We start from the raw sequence: 18,115 nt of genomic DNA, 5'->3' as shown, positions 1-18,115 counted from the left end.
AGCCACTAGCAGTAACTGTGATGTTGTAGCAAAAAGAAGTTGCCTGTCTCATCAGGTCATACTGCCTCAATTCTTATAAATATTCTATCTAACATACTAGGAAGAACTCTGCATTCAGACTTAGGGAGATCTACCATCACAGCACTAAGAGTGGTGAGACCCTGGACCTGCTCTGGCACAAGCAGAATTTGATCCACACTTTTTTTAACAAAATCAACTTTGTTTCCTCCTTCATCTTCTCTTCCAAATAATCTTCACGCAAATATACAAATTGCTGGTTCTTCTACACTCTGTATTGACTGCCTAGTTTATTTAGCAATATCTGTGCTTCATCTGTACTTACATTTTTTATACCTCCAGGGAAGACCTCTTTTGAAGGTCTATCAGCCAATGTGTTGGGGTGAATATTGTCATTTTCATTAAGAGAAGGCAGAACTGTTTGAAAAATTAGCTGTTTCACAATGCAACTTGAACTCAGACAGGATGAAAGAGTGTGTGGCGGAGACCTTTCCTATCACAGCGAATTTCCCCCAGGGGGTGTGGCTGAAGACTGGGTGGGATTTTTTTTCAAAGACCATATCAAAACTGCTTTTTGAATTCAGATACTGGTGTATTTCTCTGGCAAAAAGCACTGCAACAGTCAAATCTTTTGCAGACTTGCAGGTTTGCTTATCGGAAGCAGAGTTATTCAAGAAGTTACTTGTGAAAAATAGTGTAGCTCTATTTTAGATCCAGAGGAAAGATACGGGACTTCAGCATGTAGTAATAATAGGCCAAAAATGAACTTGTATTTGTAACAATATTGAATTTTTTGCAGTATGCATGAAACAGAGCAACTGCAGTCAACTGAAACTGACCTTTTTATTGGAGAAATGGCAAGCTAATTTACACCAAAAATACACATACTCAACCAGATGAAAATGAAGACCTCAACGACTGCTTGCAGTTCAGAGAAGGTAAGACTTTGAATACAAATGAAATATTCCTTTGCTGGTGCAATATTTCTGCAGCCTACATTCTGCTTCAGCTGCCTGCTGGATTCTGAGTGTGCTTGAATGGGGTTGCCCGTCCCATATGAACAAACAAGATTTCAGACCCCTTCTATTTCATTAGGATCCATGGGCACTGGTTGCAAAAATGTACTCACAGGCTCAGAGCCTGCCCCGTTCTCCCTTTGATGTGCAAGGGTACAAGAGAGTTTCACAGGTATAAAGCAGGATGAGGGGTCAGCAGGGTGTTCCTGACTGTGGTTCTGTGTCTTGGGAAATTCTTTTTCCTTTGAAGTGTAACAGTTAACAGCTGAAGTTGGACAGAGTGCAGGGAAGGATTCTGTGGGGTTTTCTATTAATTCACATGATGTAATCCAGGCTAAATGGAAGAGGTTAAGATTGCATTCAGGGGAGACCGGGAGCCTGCGTTGTCTTTTACAGCAGAACTTAAATAAGCAAATGACAAGTCAGGAAAAACATTGAGAGAAATCCAGTACCACATCTACAGTAAGGTATAAGTCTAGGTCTGAGAAACCATTTAAGCCACAAACGGAACAAAGTTGGTGGTCTCTTCTAGTCATTACTGCACTTTTGAACATATCACAGGAGACAGCATAATTTATCCTGGTCTGAATAACAGGAAAATTTAAGGCATTTACAATTCTCAGACAAGTCCATGGCAGTAAAAGAGCTGAAATATTAAACACATGAAAAAGTGTTCCTATGCAAAGTTTACCTTAAAAGTAGTAGTTCAGCTTTTGTTTTATATTACAAAGGTTACTATGGCAACTGGGTACCTGATCTATAATCAAAAATAGGTTCTTATTCCTATGACAAATTTCAGTTTTTGAGATTCTTTCATCTATTTTGATTGACAATGCATTTTCTGTACTTCTTACAGTTGATTTTTTTTTCTTTAAATGGAAGTAACATCCATACTGAGACCTAGAGATCCAGCAACACTCGTATGGACTTGCTTTATTGCATTTCTTTCCCTACAGTGCGTTCTTCCCTAATTCTATGCATGCTGAATTCAATTTCCTGCTGTTGCACTGACTTACATGGTTTTCATCTGGGATAGGTTACTTCAAGTGTGATTATCCTGATCACTTCGAATCAAGGTACATAGTTCAAGTAGCGTTCTCTGTCTCTTGACCTCCAGTTTGCTCTGAGTCTGTAACTCTGCAAAGCGCTATCAAAACCTCCCTCACGTATGACTTGCTTTGTGTCTGTCACTTTTTCCTTCCTGCTCATAAATTACTACTATCCTCACTCTGTTCTTTGTGGGAAGTGTTGTCAAGGCTGATATTTGGATCAATCAGATAAGAGGGACTTCGACCCTCCATGCACAAACTGTATCTACCGCCCCTCAGCATTTTGAAGCTTACTCCCAAGCCCAAGCAACCTAATTACCAGGAAACCCCCTGTAACACCCAGTAGAATTCCATTTCTATTTTATGAATGTGCCCTTCAAAAATCTGATAAGATATAGCTGGTGCATTAGTCACATGCTCCCACTGTAGACTAGACTCATGCCCATAACTCTCTCTTTAAGATGATTCATTTAAAATAGAATTTTTTGTTGCTATTCAATACTCAACCTGAAATGTGCCATAGTTGCCAAGATAAGTTAATAATTTGCCTATCACCAGGTGGGTTTGAATCCAGACTCTGCTTGCAGCTATTTGAGTACAGAAGGGAAATTTCCTACAGTAATGAAATTTTCTGAAAATTTCCCTTTACTGGTGTAGCCGCAAGAGCTATGGTGGTTCTGGAGTGCTCAGAGTTATTTTGTATGTTCTCTGATCAGACTTTATGGATGTGGACCTGATTTACAGCTATGGTGACTTTTGTCTACATTAGGGCTCCCCATTTTGCTACCAAAAATGCAGATACAGCACCTCTACAGTGGTGAATTTATTTTAAATGGAAAAAGAAGGCAGAAAGAGAAGACAGGCAGGGTCTGCTGCTGCAATTATTTCTACAGTGTCTAATCATTCATTTTAGAGTAAGTCAAATACTTTGCCTTGCTTTTTTGCACATTGACATTTAGCATAGATTTTCAAAGAAGATTAAGCTTAACCTAAGCTTAACTGGGTTTACACTGCTGATATCTTAGACACCTTTAACAATCTCATTTTGACTTCTTGTACACACCAAGGAGGAAAGCTTCTGTTTTTCATACAGGTGAAATTAGAATTTCCTAAATATATTTATTAACTTGGAGCCCAAATGTCCATCACGTTGTCATTAACAAGTGGGTTAGTTGTATTCAGCCAGCAAAAGTATAGGGAGTGGAATGGATAGGAAAGTTGAAGAGGAAGTATGAAAAATAGACTAAAGACAGTGTAACATTGATGATAATCATTATGCTTCTTTTCAGAGAAGATGAAGAACTCTCTGCTCGCAGCTATCTTTTTATTTGCAACAGGTGAGTTTTCATTTGATGCATGACTTACTGCTGTTTATAAATACTAAAAATTCTTAACACTACTCAAAGGCAAGGATGTATGACCAAAGTCATGACTGAATTAAGTTCTCTGGGTAGGAGAAACTGCACTCAGCAACAGTTTATTTATTTTATTTTATTTTATTTTATTTTATTTTATTTTATTTTATTTTATTTTATTTTATTTTATTTTATTTTATTTTATATTTTATTTTATTTTATTTTATTTTATATTTTATTTTATTTTATTTCAGTTAAATGCATTCTTTTTTATACCCTAGATTCCTGTAACTGCTTAAACTTGGATTTTCAATTGTGCAAGCAGCTTCCAGGTGGGTAAATATATTTCACATAATATCTACTTAATTGTAAAGATAAACATTCAGATTTCCTATAATTGCTGAAGGAAATCTACCAGCTGAAGTGATTTGGGTTTGAAATATTGGCATAGGGTTGTTTGGCTGAAATCCAGCACGTAGAAGCTGTGAATTTCTGACCCTTTCCCAAGGCCCAGATACTCATTACAGGGCTGCAGGCACAGGGTCTGTCACTATTTCTTGTTTCTACGGGCCTCCTAGTGGCCTAGTCAAATGACAATAGAATATATGATGTTTATATTGACAAATATTTATGGTTTAGATTTAACTAATACATTACAGTTAATGGTAAAAAAGAGCAGTCAAACACTTACCAATGGATGTCAATTTCACAGCAGCTGGTGGTCATGCTGGATTTATTGTAGGCAGAAAAAAATCCTATGTGCTAGGATTTTTTCTTGCTAGGAGCCACAGCAGGGAAAACAGTTTTTTACTACACAGTGGCACTGGATGAAACAACATCAATATGACTGCATTTTTCTGAAATTAGCTATGCATAATTATCTAGTTCTTGCTATTACTCCATTGGACTAAAGCATTACTGAGAATACCAGAAAAAAATTAGAAGAAAAACAATACGTACAGGAGTGCAAAAATTGAGCCTTGTTTGTTTGTTTGTTTGTTTTAAAGAGGAAACTGGATTGTGATTTTTTGGTACAGGGGAAGTTTTTTGTTTGTTTGCACATCTCAGAGTGCAGTCTTGGCACAGCGCTAATATTCTAAGGTGAAGAAGAACTAATAATACATACATTATTTAAAAGGAAGCCGTACAGTAAAACCAAAATGGAATGGGATAAAAACAGTATGCACATGTGTACCCACAAATATAGGACAAGTGAAAAAACCGTGGGTAACATAATATGTTCAGCTGAAGAGTGTAGTATAGGACTTTACAGGACTTTATGGGACTTTGTAGGACTTTTTTAGTATATCGGCCAGGGCAGTGAGGGTGGGGTATGTTAATACACTGTTTCCACACATAGAAGCTACTATTTTTGCCTTGGCTGTTTTTAAACTGTCTCATAGAGAAAGCCATTTTATAGAGAAAGACATTTATTTTATTTTATTTTTTTTTTGTAAGACCAAGAGCATGAAGAACAATACAAGCCCCTGTGCTTCTGTAAGGAGAAACAGGTCTGCAGCACTGTGGTCACCACATGGGTCTCAGTTAACAGAAATGGTTTGGGGAAGAAGTTAAAAGGAATTCATTAGAAGGGGGAAATGTTTCCATTTGATTTCATCTCTCCAGAACTGTTATTTCACAGTTTCAGGAGCTGTATGTTACAAACATACTGATGTGAAGTGTTATAGCAGTTCCAAAAAGGTTTTCTTTCCAGTTGTTAATTTAAAAGAAAAGAAGAATTACCAAGTCAACGAAAGGCTCATTTCAGAGTAAATGAGGAGAATAATGTGAGAGCAGTTGCTACTTTCTCCAGTTCTTAGAGTACCACATCAAGAGTGCAGGTGGCCAAGGTTTGGTTTGGTGATTGGACTAGGAAAGCAAAGAACTAAATAATTATTCACATTTGCTGTAGAAACAAGAAAGACGTGATCTCCACCTTCCCAAAAGGAAGCTGCACACACCTAGACTGATGCAGCAGACTTTAATTAGAAATGCATATTTCTTTTGGTAGGAGAAAGGAGGTGTCATGGGATGGAGGTCTTAAGTCTGAGCCATACTAACATACTTTCTGGTCCAAACCAACTGTTAATTTAAATATACAGCTTCCATCCAAGTGATGATAGGCATACCAAGGACACTCTGTAATTCAGGTTATAGGAAGAAATCACTCTGAGTGAGGAAAAGAGGACTGCTCTTTTACAGCATAATTTGGCAAGGGTGTTCTGAGGAAACAAGCAGGAGGAGTTGGAAATTGTGGTGTTATCACTGTGTGATCACTGTGGTGGGATGGATCACATAACTGGAACACTGGAACAGAGGGGGCTCTGTTCTGAAGAGCTACAAGCTCTTCAGAAGAGATGGACAAGGAAGGAGTGGTAGGGGTGTTGCCCTCTATGTTAGGGAAGGGATTGATTGTGAAGAGATGCCTCTGAGAAACAGCCATGGATAGGTTGAGAGTTTGTGGGTAAAAGTTAAGGACCACACCAAAAAAAAAAGGACAGCTTGTGGATGGTGTCTACTACAGGCTGCCTGATTAAGAAGAACCTGTGGATGAGGTTCTAGTAGCTTCAGCTACTACAAGCATCACATTTGCACACTCTTACCCTGATGGGGGACTTCAACCACCTGGATGTCTGCTGGGGAAGCAGCACAGCAGGCTGTGAGTAATCCTGGACCCTCACAGAGTGCACTGAAAATAAATTCTTCATCCAGGTATTAGACAAACCAACCTGTGAAGCGTTACTGAACCTGCTGCTCACCAATGCAGGCAAACTATTTAAAGAGGTTAAGATTGGAGGCAGTCTGGGATGTAGTGACCATGACTTGGTTGGGTTTGTGATCTCAAGAAATATGGGCCTAGCAAACAGCAAAGTTAGGACCCTGAATTTCCAACAAGTGAACTTCCAGCTGTTTAAAGGCTGAGATCCCCTGGAACACCATCTGTAGGGACTAAGGAGCTGAACAGAACTGGCAACTCTTTAAGGATGTTTTTCTTAGAGCACAAGTTCTCTCCATCCCGCTGTCTAAGAAAGCAAGCAGGGAGGGCAGAAAACTGGGATCCCATTTTTAAAAAGGATGGAAAGGAAGACATGGGGAACTACAGAGTCTCTACTCTGTGCCTGGGAAAATCGTGGAACAGATCCTCCTGGAAGCAATGTCAAGGCACATGCAGGACAATAAGGTGATCTGAGAGAGCCAGCATGGCCTCACCAAAGGTAAATTGTGCCTGACCAATCTTGTGGCCTTCTGTGATAGAGTGACTGCATCAGTTGACAAGGGAAGACCAATAGATGTCATCTACCTGGACTTCTGCAAGCCCTTTGACCTGGTCCTACATGACAACCTGATCTCCATATTGGAGAGAGGTGGATTTGAAGGGTAGACCATTCAGTGGAAAGGAATTGGCTTGAAAGTCACACCCAGAGTGTGGTGGTCAACGGCTCTATGTCCAGGTGGAACATGCTGATGAGTGGTGTCCCTCAGGAGTCTGTCCTGAGGCTGGTGCTGTTTAATGTCTTTATCAACAACATGGACAGTGGGATTGAGTGCACCCTCAGCAAGTTTGCAGATGACACCAAACTGAGTGCTGCAGCTGATACATCAGAAGGAAGGGATGCCATCCAAAGGGACCTGGACAGGCTGGAGAAATGTGCCCATGTAAACCACATGAGGTTCAACAAGTGCAAATGCAAGATGCTGCACCTGGTTTGGGGCAATCCCAGACATGAGCACAGACTGGGAGAACAACTCATTAAGAGCAGCCCTGCAGAGAACGACCTGGGGGTTCTGGTGGACAAAAAGCTCGACATGAGCCAGTAGGGCACACCTGCAGCCCAGAAGGCCAACTATGTCCTGCATTTTCAGAGAGTTGTGCTTAGTGGTGCAGAGTCTATTTGGAGGCCCATAGCTAGCGGTGTTCCTCTGGGGTCAGTACTGGGTCCAGTGTTGTTCAGCTTATTCATCAACAACCTGGATGGTGGAATGGAGTGCACCCTCAGCAAGTTTGTTGATGACACTAAGCTGGGAGGAGTGGCTGATACCCCAGAGGGCTGTGCTGCCATTCAGAGGGACCTCGACAGGCTGGAGGGTAGGACGGAGAGGAACCTCATAAAGTTCAACGAGGGCAAGTGCAGGGTCCTGCACCTAGGGAGGAATAACCCCAAGCACCAGTACAGGCTGGGGCTGACCTGCTGGAGAGCAGCTCTGCAGAGAGAGACCTGGGAGTCCTGGTGGGCAGCAGGCTGACCATGAGCCAGCGATGTGCCCTTGAGGCCAAGAAGGCCAAAGGGATCCTGGGCTGCATTTGGAAGAGTGGTGCCAGCAGGTCAAGGGAGGTGATCCTCCCCCTCTACTCAGTCCTGGTGAGGCCCCACCTGGAGTGCTGTGTCCAGTTCTGGGCTTCCCAGCACAAGAGGGACATGGAGCTACTGGAGTGAGTCCAGAGGAGGGCTACAAAGATGATGAGAGGACTGGAGCACCTGTCGTACAAGGACAGGCTGAGAGAGCTGGGCCTGTTTAGTCTGGAAAAGAGAAGACTGAGGGGAGACCTCAACAATGTGTATAAATATCTGAGGGGAGGGTGTTGAGAGGATGGAGCCAGTCTCTTTTCAGTTGTGCCCAGCGACAGGACGAGAGGCAACGGGCACAAACTGAAGCACAGGAGGTTCCGGATGAATATGACAGGGCACTTCTGTGCTGTGAGGGTGACAGAGCACTGGCACAGGTTGCCCAGAGAGGCTGTGGAGTCTTCTTCTCTGGAGATACTCAAAACCAGCCTGGATGCCATCCTACACAATGTGCTCTAGGTGATCCTGCTTGGCAGGGGCATTGGATTAGATGATCTTTAGAGGTCCCTTCCAACCTTGGTCATTCTGTGATTCTGTGATCTTGGGCTGCATCAACAGATGAGTGGCCAGCAGGCTGAGGGAGGTGATTCTGCCCTTCTGCTCTTGTGAGGCCCCACTTGGAGTGCTGTATCCAGGTCTGGGGCCCCCAGCACAAGAAGGATGTGGATCTGTTAGAGTGGGTCCAGAGGAGGGCCACAAGGATGATCTCTCTCCTATGAGAAAGGCTGAGAGAGTTGGGACTGTTCAGCCTGAAGAAGGCTCTGGGGTGACCTTATAGCAGCTTTAAAATACTTAAAGGGGGCTTATAAAAAAGGTTGGGAGCAACTTTTTGCTTGGGCAGATAATGACAGGATAAAGGGGAACAGTTTTAAACTACAAGAGTGGAGAGATAGATTAGATGTTAGGATGAAATTCTTCACTCAGAGGTTGGTGAGGCAGTGGCACAGGCTGCCCAGAGAAGCTGTGGGTGCCCCATCCCTGGAGGTGCTCAAGGCCAGGCTGGATGGGGCTTTGGGCAACTTGGTCTGATGGGTGGTGTCCCTGCCCATGGCAGGGGCTTGTGACCCTGGGTCTGGGTCTGGGTTCCAACCCAACCAATTTCATGATTCTATGAACCTGGGTGAATCTCTGAACCACAACCATCCCGTGTTACCAAGTCCAGAGACACATATTTACTTATCAAGGAGCAAACCTTTATTGTTGAAGACTAATAGGTCTACTGGCATCTTATTAAACCTCTTAGATGTAAGGAACACGTGGCTCTACTTATTAGGAAAAAAAATCATTATCACGTTAAATATCCTGTACATTTTGAGATCCTTATCTACTTTTCTGAAGAGAAGAAAAACCAACACATTTTATTTCTGTATCTTTTTTAAAAAGTGTGGGTGGGGGTTCGAGACACAATGGCTGATTCTTCTGAACTAATAGTTCAGACGGTAAGACACAAAGCAAAAGGAGAACAGTCAGATTTTATGATTAAAGTTTCTGACAAGAGATTTCTGAAATACTGAAATTAGCTTTACCACAAGAAACTAAAAGATGAGATCCTTTAAGAACATCATCAGTTGTTAATTTCTCTTCGGGTGAAAAAAAAAAATTTTGAAAAAAAAATCCAAAAAATAAACACAAGTTGTTTTGTATATAAGTTTGTATTCCTGCTTTGTAATGTGATCTTTTTGAATCTGGTAGTATACATTATTCTGTTGTTCTCCAGCAATTATTCTGAACTCTGGATCCCCAGATAGAGATGACTGACAGTTTTAGAGTAATTCTGGAGTCTAGTCAATCAGTTCTGTTGTTGATAATTATTCCTGTGCTATGGTGATATAATGCTTTGCAAGAAACTCCCCAGTAATTCTTTCAGTTTGGAAACTGTGGAAATATCACATTTGCCCTCAGTGATAATCACCAAAAGGAAGCCACTCTCTCCTCCCGACTCCTCCTTAAAATTAATTATGCAAGAAATTAATTCTTGCATGACTTTCTAAGATGTTTCACAGGGATGTGTGAGGTCTACGAGATCCTCAGTTCTGGCCTATGATTTCCAAAATGTCTACAAAATTCTGTTTAGCTGTCAATAATCTGCTCCAAGCAAAGCTGTTGCCAGCTCCAGTTTGTAATTCTGCTGAGGAACTGTGCCTCCCCTCCATGCAAGGCTGATGCTCCGTGTTCTGCAAGATTTCCAAGCCATAGTGACTCCCCTGGGGGATGTGTTTTGCACCATGGATCTGGAGTGACCCACCAGAAGCCACTGCCTTGCACAAATTCCAGAAAACACTTGAGCAATGGCGCACAGCTGCTGCTCTGAGCCCGCTGCATCTGCAGAGACACTGAGAGCAGAAAAGGCACTAACTGCCAGATCAGGAAGGTGTGAAACCAGAGCAGAGCAGAGGTGGGAGATAAAAATCTAAGGTCTGTTAGCAGAGAGGTACTAACAGTATTGTCATCTGCTGTAGGGAAATTATCTTGCAATAACTTTCCTCAAAGTTAGCAAAACAGATTATCAGCATCTGGAAGTGCTTCCTTGTACGCATGGAATTAGTTCTGCCAGAGAGTGCTTCCAATAGAATAAAGATATTCCAGTCAGAATTGACAAAACTAAACAACAACAAAAACAAATCAACAACAACAACAAACAGTTTAACCAGTTTAAGCTTTAAATAAGTGCAGAGGCAAACTGCAAGCAAGATGTCAGTGTTGTAGGAGAGAAACACAGTTCAAAGGTGTAAAAACACCAAAGCCACAAGAAAAACCATGGCAAGCATTTCAGTACTACATTATTTCTCATGTAATAGCTGGTAAAGGGAATGCAAAACATTGGAACAATTCTTGGTTTTTACTGCCATGTAGGAAAACTAGTTTTTCCTTGGAAACATTGCAACGCATAATGTTTAATCTCTCTAAATGTTTCTGTCCCTTGTTCTGAGCATTAGTGAGCTGCTTGCCTTGAGAATAAACACGGTATAAGGGATCACACAGCTAGTACTTATTTCATTGCACAAAGAATGTAACTGGTTTTATCTTTTTTTTTTTTTCTTTTGATTCTCCTAGCCATCTTGTACTTTTTTGATGGTAAATAGTTGTTTGTGATGGGTGTTTTCCAATCTGCATATTTTCATTTTGCAGACTGGGACAATGAATTGATGTGCTACAAAGAAATAAGTGAGGATCTAACTTGCACCTGGTTGCCAGCACCCAGTGCTCCAAATACTGTTATTTACAATTTATTCTTAAAATGGTAAGTCTAAAAGTTACTTCAGAAAATGAAAAGCTCTCATCACTGTTTGGCATTATTCTTACCTGCCTGAGATGTGTTCTGTTGCATTTCATCCCATTATAGGTTGTTATACAATACTGATCAAAATCTTTCCTCACACCTCATATTGATTTGGTAAGAGCTGCACATTCCAAACTGTAAGGAGGTTGACATTGGCAAGCACACACAGTGCCAAGCAGAAGCTTAGATTAGCTTAATTGTCAATGCAGAAACAGCTAGAACCTCTGCTTGAATGGAAAATACATACAGAAAAATCTGAAATAGGTGCATAGATTCAACAATTGCTCTGTCCAATCTGAGGAAGAGTGATTTACCTCTTCCTAATTTCATGAAAGGTGCCTGGCAAAGCTACTCTAGATCAGACCTCAGCAGCAACTGTGCTTACCTCTCTTTTTCACTGATTCATTAAACTTTGATCAAGATTAGACCCCTATCTTCCCTCCCTGTTTAAAAAAAAAAAAAAAAAAAAGATAACAGAGCAACTTTGTAAGTCAGTAGCCCTATTGCAGAGAAGTGAAACAAGCTCTTCATACCAGTAATTTTCTTCACTGTCCACTGAGAACATGCAAATGGTCTTGCAAGAACCCTCTTCCCACCCAGTATATCATGTTTATCTGAGAAGCAATTATTTCTTCTTTCTATAGTTTGCTGGTCATTAGACATCTTTTAATGCTTCCAACATGTCTGTTTGAAAAACTATTTCCACAGATCACATTAATTGTTTCTATTTTTGTCTATTGATTTGCACTGAATATTCAACACTAATACACACATTATACATTATATATTATATTAAGCCACATATCAAATGAGATATTGGATGTGGCATGTATGAAACATATATTTTGAAGTATTTTACTGCAATTTTGAATTATCAAGTTTAATAGCCGGAATTAATTTGTAGGTCTTAATCTCATAATATGGGTATCTTCAGTTTTCATGCTCCAATTTTTGAGGAAGTTAAAACAAAACCCATGTAAAATGTAGATAGGCAGATTAAATCAATATCTGCACAGTGCTTTTTTAAAAAGAACAATGTAGGTTGCCGTCTCAGTACCTTCATTACAAAAGGGATTTTCCTCATTTTATATATACATATTTGGGATCTCCCACGAGATTAAGGGCATGTTTAGAAAGAGAGAACTGAGATCAGAAGGCACAATCTATGCCATGAGGCCACGTCATGGGGTACACAGGTTACAATACTGTATGCTGTTGGCAAATTCTGATACTTACAGCTGATTATGTTACCACATAACACACTGCTCTTTGCTCTTTGCATTTAAAAAAAAGAAAAAAAAAAAAGAGCTGTGGTTAGGAGCATCTCCTGAAGCTAAGAAAATGTCACTACCCTGGCAAATTCCCCAGGGTGATCTGCACACTGCAGACTAGCAAGGCAGCCACCTCAGGGTGTGATTACTCTCCCTGGCTCCATCAATACTTTCCCACTGGAGGTAGCAGCAGGTGCCAATTTGCAATAAGTACCAAACTTCACTGAATTTGCTGTCTCATCTCCTGTGTCTTCCAGGAGCACTGATTCCTGGGAAGGGGAGAATCACCTGTGAAACAGCTCTCCTTCTATAGAGATGCTATCAGCCAGAGTATTTGTAATGTCATTGCTCTTAACTCTCCAGCCAAACTCAGACTGTGCTTTTCCTAGGCTGCAGAGTTGATGTTATGAATGGAGAACTGGCAGTAAAATAGTGAAAGAGAAGGTGGACAAGGAGGGAAACAACTGCCTCACAGAGTCAGAGATTTTCCCAAGCCAGAGCCAGGACCTGAACCTCAGTCTCCTAGGCTTCAGCCTAGTAATCTTCAAGAAAATCTTCTTTTTTTCCCTATTCATTGGGCTAGAAGGAAAACAAAATGCATTTGAAAGGATTTTTTGCTTGCCTAGAAGAGGACATCACCCCAATCTACAAATAACATTAGTTTGACTCTGAATTTTTTCCTTATCCTTGCTTTTGATTTAATTGTCAGGAAAAAAAGGATCAAAGAAAAACTATCCCACACAGATGTTCAAACCAAGCACTCAAAACCATAGTTTGAAATATTAATGCCTGATTCACAACACGGATGGAGCAGAAGATGGGGGAACCTTCAAGTTTTTTTGTTGTTGTTGTTTTGTTGTTGTTTTGTTTTTTTGTGCATGTGTGTGTTGTGGGTTTTTTTCCAGTTATTTAATATTCTATTGTGATCAGCACATTTAACACTTGAAATATGTAGGTAGGTAATTAGTATACCTACACATTTCTATTTAAGAACATTGAATTGGCACAGCTTTAGCCTTGAAAAATCTGTTCTGTGTGTGTCAGAGAGTAAATTGTAGAGGGGGGTTGTGAGGGAAAGCCTAGACAGAACAGGAACAGCCTGCCATTTAAGTCCTTTTCATGAAGAAAACACGACTGAGTGGTGAAGAAACACCAGAATAACGTTAAATCTTTCCCCTTTAAGTGTTTATTCATTATCCCCATCCCTGCTGTTCTTTACATATTCTTTACACTCACATTCTAGTCCTAAACCCTCCACTACCCAAGATAATGTTTTTATGGCAATTGGTTACATGTAGGACATTGTCAGAACTTCAGTTTTCAGTACAGATCACTGGAAAAGGCCAAAATCTCAGCTGGCTTCAGCCAGTCCAGATAGCAAGCGGTTTCCTCTCTAATGGAACTACAAGGACAATGTATATTGACACAGGACTGGCTCTAACACGTGCTATTCCCCCTGCTGTTAACTGCCCCAGATGATCCTCCTTTGAGCAGTAATATTGGACAAGATGATTTCCAGAGGTCCAATACGACCTCAGCTGTTTTGTGATTCTGTGAACTGTGGACTCCTATCTGCATTAAATGGTTTTGGCCAAAACAGTGTAAAGTGCCTAAAGGGCTCCAAATAGTTCTGGACAGTCCACATACCTTATGGCCACTGAATTTGTTTAAATTTATAACAGAGAATTGGCCAGCTATTGGATTTGGGTGAGAGTCAAGGTGGCATAAAATATCTTTCCATTAACTAATCCGAAGCACATAGTAATTACGGAAGTCATTTATATAAAAAAGCTTTACTGCACAGTCACCATGAGTTGGAGGCACTTTGTATCTTGCAAATATATTCTGTCCATGGTAGACTTACCCTGTTAACTTACATTTTCTGTTGAATCTTCAACCATTACACAAGGCTGCGGAGGGGGAAGACTTGAAGATTTATTTGAAAAAATTGGAGGTATTTTCTGCTGCTAATGAATTCAGTAAAATAAGGAATTTGTAAACAAAGTCAAAGAACAAGGGGTACTGAATTTTTGCTTTAGTATTGTTCTTGAAAGAGCATTCTTGAAGGCAAGTAACTGAGGATGAGAGGAGTACCTGCTTAGGCACCTCCCATGTAGATATTGCAGTACCTACAGGAGTATTGAACACTAATGTAAAATCTGAGGAATAGGGTGTTTGTCTAGGAGGTCCAACTTTTATTAACCTTCAAGCAGAGAAATCCTCTTCCTGGATGAATGTTGGAACTACAAACACACTGAAGCATCAGGCACCAGCAACTGTGGGTGAAAACAATGAAATTTCTCAGACTTCCCGGGCCATTTTCATACTTAGGTATATTTAGGAGAAATCTACAGGTCTGAGGACTGAGATGGCATTTAATTATCTATGTCTTGTTCCTGTAAAGCATCAGACTTTAGTCAGAAGACAGGCATAACACCATAACACACTACGTTTTTCATACCTTTGTGGTAATTTAGATTCATTCCAGGAATTTGTGTATCTCCATTGTAGGTGGCAAGTAGATTTTATGAAGTAATTTCTAACCTAAAGTTATACCTTCTAAATGCTATTTACATTCAATTTTAAGTACAAGAAGGCTATACAGATTTTGTCTTGTATCACTCTGTGCATTATAAATTTACAGAATTTAACAGTTTTCCACCACACAACACAGATTTGCAAGTTTAATTTAGCTAGAATTACTGGGGTACGGGAATTACGTTTGCTGTTTCAAGTTGCTCAGAAAAGTTTGGTCTTCATTCTGATTCCTCTTTTGTGAAGGGAAAGAATCAATAAACTTTTCAAAGCAAATACGTCGTCACCTTCCATCACAATAGAACGAAGGAATCTCTACATGCAACGCTCTGCATCTATTTGGATAGAAGTGAATTATGCCCATGACAGCTGTGTGAAAGGAAAGAACATCTCAGTTACACCAAGCAAAGCAGGTACAACATCTTCATGATTTGTATTACTTCAGCATCCAGCTGAAACAGTGGTAGCATTTTCTTCAAAATTATTTTCAAAATCATAACTCCTGATATACACGTTCTTTTCACTAATTCAAAGTCTTGCAGTTCAGCTTCTTTGGATGAAATCTTCATTCTTCATTGAAGTCAATTGCAGAAGTCTTTTTTTTTTTTTTTTTTTTTAATGGGAGCAGGACTTTAAAACATTTGCTAGATTACAAAATACTTATATCCCCAAAAATATATACTGATAATATCTTTGTGTACCATACTCCACCAGCTTCCTCTGCTCTCTGGTGGTTTTCCTAACTTCTTTAGGGGTATAAAAAGAGCAGGCTGACTCAGTAGCAGGCATTTAAGGAATTCTTGCTATAGAGCATTAAAGTTTTAAGAATTTTTTTCAAGTTTCAGCTGTTTTCTCAGGCTACTTGCCTATTACACAGTACTTCAGGGGATGTATGAAAAAAGAAATCCTATGAACTATGCAGTTTAGATATTTGTTCACAGATTCTCTAGAGTACCAAATCACTGAGATAACTTCAAGATCTTCCCAAAGCCCCACCTTCTTTCCAAGTAAAACAGTGCTTCTCACCACTGACCAGTACAACCAAATTATCACTATGACCTCCTTGGGAGACTTTTGGCCACCTTGCTTTTATTGGAGGGGAAACAAAATGTATTTACATTTAAAATTACATAGCTAAACACAGTTGCTGAAACTGGAAGCCATTAAGTTCTGTAAACTTTTCTACAGAACATAATTTTAGGTACTATTGACATTTTGATTTTGCCATTCAGACTCACTCAGAATAGCACCTGTTTAGAAAAAGGGTCTTCCTGATATCAGGAGAAACATTCACAAAATAATTGCAAGGGGAACAATCCTATTTTGTTGATGCCATAAAGATTTAGTAATAATTTATTTTCAGTCTTTTAAAAGTCTTCTTCAGTATTCTAAGCCAAGTCTTATATTTTATTTTCAGTGAAACACACCAACACACCTGGCAAATAATTACCAAAGCTTTCCTGCTTCTCTTGTATTGATAACATCTGCATATTTCCCATTTTAGGGAAGTGCTTGACACCATCTAACATAAATGCTCATCAGATCACAAACCAACTGATAATAAAATGGGACATGCCTGCAACTCCTACACAATATGAACTGAGATACAGAGAGGCACTCACAGAAACCACTCAGTGGACTCTGGTAAGTATTTCCAGATGCCAATTACTTGAGAACATAAGGTGACTTACCATCAGCTCAGCAGTACATAGCACGTATGGCAGGATGTAAACAGGATGCTACTGAAGAGCACAGAAATAGGGATAGCGAGAAAGCATAGCATTCAGTTTGAAGGCAAATCTCACAAAGATCTCTTAGTTTTGTTCTGACAGATCCTGAGCTGTATGGGAGAGACAAATTAATAGTTTAATACAGAAAGGGAAAAAAAAAAAAAAAAGGAAGAACACTGTGTTAGCTGGTAAATTAACCAGACAATAAGACACAACAATCAACAGTGGAAAAGCTGAGGATCTACAGAGGATATCAGAAATTAGATATAATCCCAGCTCCTGGTTATACATTAAGTGATGGGCCATATTACTTACTTTGCTGGTATCATTACATTTTCAGACTTATCAGAGACCAGGTAGCTGTGATATTGTTCTTCAGAACACCAGCAAGTATCAAAGCTAAGTAACTGTTAATTTTTCAGCATATATGCCTAATCAATTTTAAAAAACAATGTTTAGACCTACACTACTGCTTACATGTCCTGGCTGAACAAAGTTAGATCATGAAGAAGAAAATATAATCTTGAAAGAATGAAAAGAAATTGGCTAAGATATGTAGCAATTCTTCTTTTATGATGGGGACTGCTACTTTATTCTGCAGTCAGAATAATGGTCCTTGACTGAGTAAACAGTTAATATAAGACTATGTTTTATTATGTTTATAAGACTATGTCTTATGTTTTATTGCTGCCACATACATTAAATATCATTTGTTTTTAGGTGCCCATAGAAAGCAATGCTGTCAACATCACTGTTTCAAATTTAAATGCTACATCTTCGTACATTGTTCAGCTCAGATGCATAGCCAAGGATGGTCTTCACTGTGTTTGCATTTGGAGTAGAGAGATTTTGGTCCCTCACAGTAAGTGAAAGATGGTTTCATGTCAATAAGCATGAGTGTAAAAGCCTTTTCCAATTTTATATCATAGGAAATAGCATTGTCAGATACTATTGAAAAGATGAAGATCAAACTGATTTATATGAGTGCATGTCTTCCTATTTTCCCATGTTTACCAGAGCTCATGAGCAAGCCAAGAATATCATACAATGCAACTACAGAAATCTCTCCAGGCAGAAGAAGTGTTCTTCTTAAGTGGGAGGTAATGTTCTCTTGAGTATGGGTCCCTTCTGTTATATCCATGCTATTCATTCATTACTTTATAGGAAGAAAAGAGTCTTTCTCATTTTATTGAGGCTACAATGTACAAAGAAAAAGCACTGAATATTGAACTTGTGCTTCAGGATTCACTGAATTTGTCTGGTTCTGTGCCCGGTGCTAGAAATTAGCAGGCAAAAACTATACCTTTTTATAAACTATTTATTTTTTTACTTAAAATTATTAAAACAGCAATTTCTAGAATCAAATCATTGACTAGAATTGATATTCTTTCCAGCTAACATCAAGAATTGGTGTGCCTTAGGCTTGTTTTAGAATTAATCTTTTCTTGAAAGATCCTTGTAAGCCTTAACATGTTCAAGCAACATACATTGTGTTTGACATGTTTCTAAGGAACA

At 39.6% G+C, this 18,115-nt stretch overlaps 1 protein-coding gene across 2 annotated transcripts in view; it reads left to right on the top strand.

The window, feature by feature from the left end:
- The first annotated feature begins 214 nt into the window (after positions 1 to 214).
- LOC106035572 (interleukin-6 receptor subunit beta-like) overlaps positions 215 to 18,115 on the top strand; it is a 39,588-nt gene continuing 21,687 nt past the window's right edge. The window contains exons 1-8 of one of the 2 annotated variants that reach the window (XM_013180483.3): positions 215 to 956; positions 3,373 to 3,420; positions 3,720 to 3,770; positions 10,914 to 11,025; positions 15,117 to 15,283; positions 16,375 to 16,514; positions 17,321 to 17,462; positions 17,618 to 17,700. In XM_013180483.3, coding sequence (XP_013035937.2) covers positions 3,378 to 3,420; positions 3,720 to 3,770; positions 10,914 to 11,025; positions 15,117 to 15,283; positions 16,375 to 16,514; positions 17,321 to 17,462; positions 17,618 to 17,700 — 738 coding nt within the window. In that variant the 5' untranslated portion in view covers positions 215 to 956; positions 3,373 to 3,377. Of the gene's footprint in view, positions 957 to 2,292; positions 3,421 to 3,719; positions 3,771 to 10,913; positions 11,026 to 15,116; positions 15,284 to 16,374; positions 16,515 to 17,320; positions 17,463 to 17,617; positions 17,701 to 18,115 lie in introns of those variants that run through there. The other variant, XM_048079536.2, reaches the window with a different exon arrangement.

This window comes from Anser cygnoides, chromosome Z (genome assembly GCF_040182565.1).
Source record: "Anser cygnoides isolate HZ-2024a breed goose chromosome Z, Taihu_goose_T2T_genome, whole genome shotgun sequence".
NCBI lineage: Eukaryota > Metazoa > Chordata > Aves > Anseriformes > Anatidae > Anser > Anser cygnoides.
This window is presented reverse-complemented; position numbering and strand designations above follow the sequence as displayed.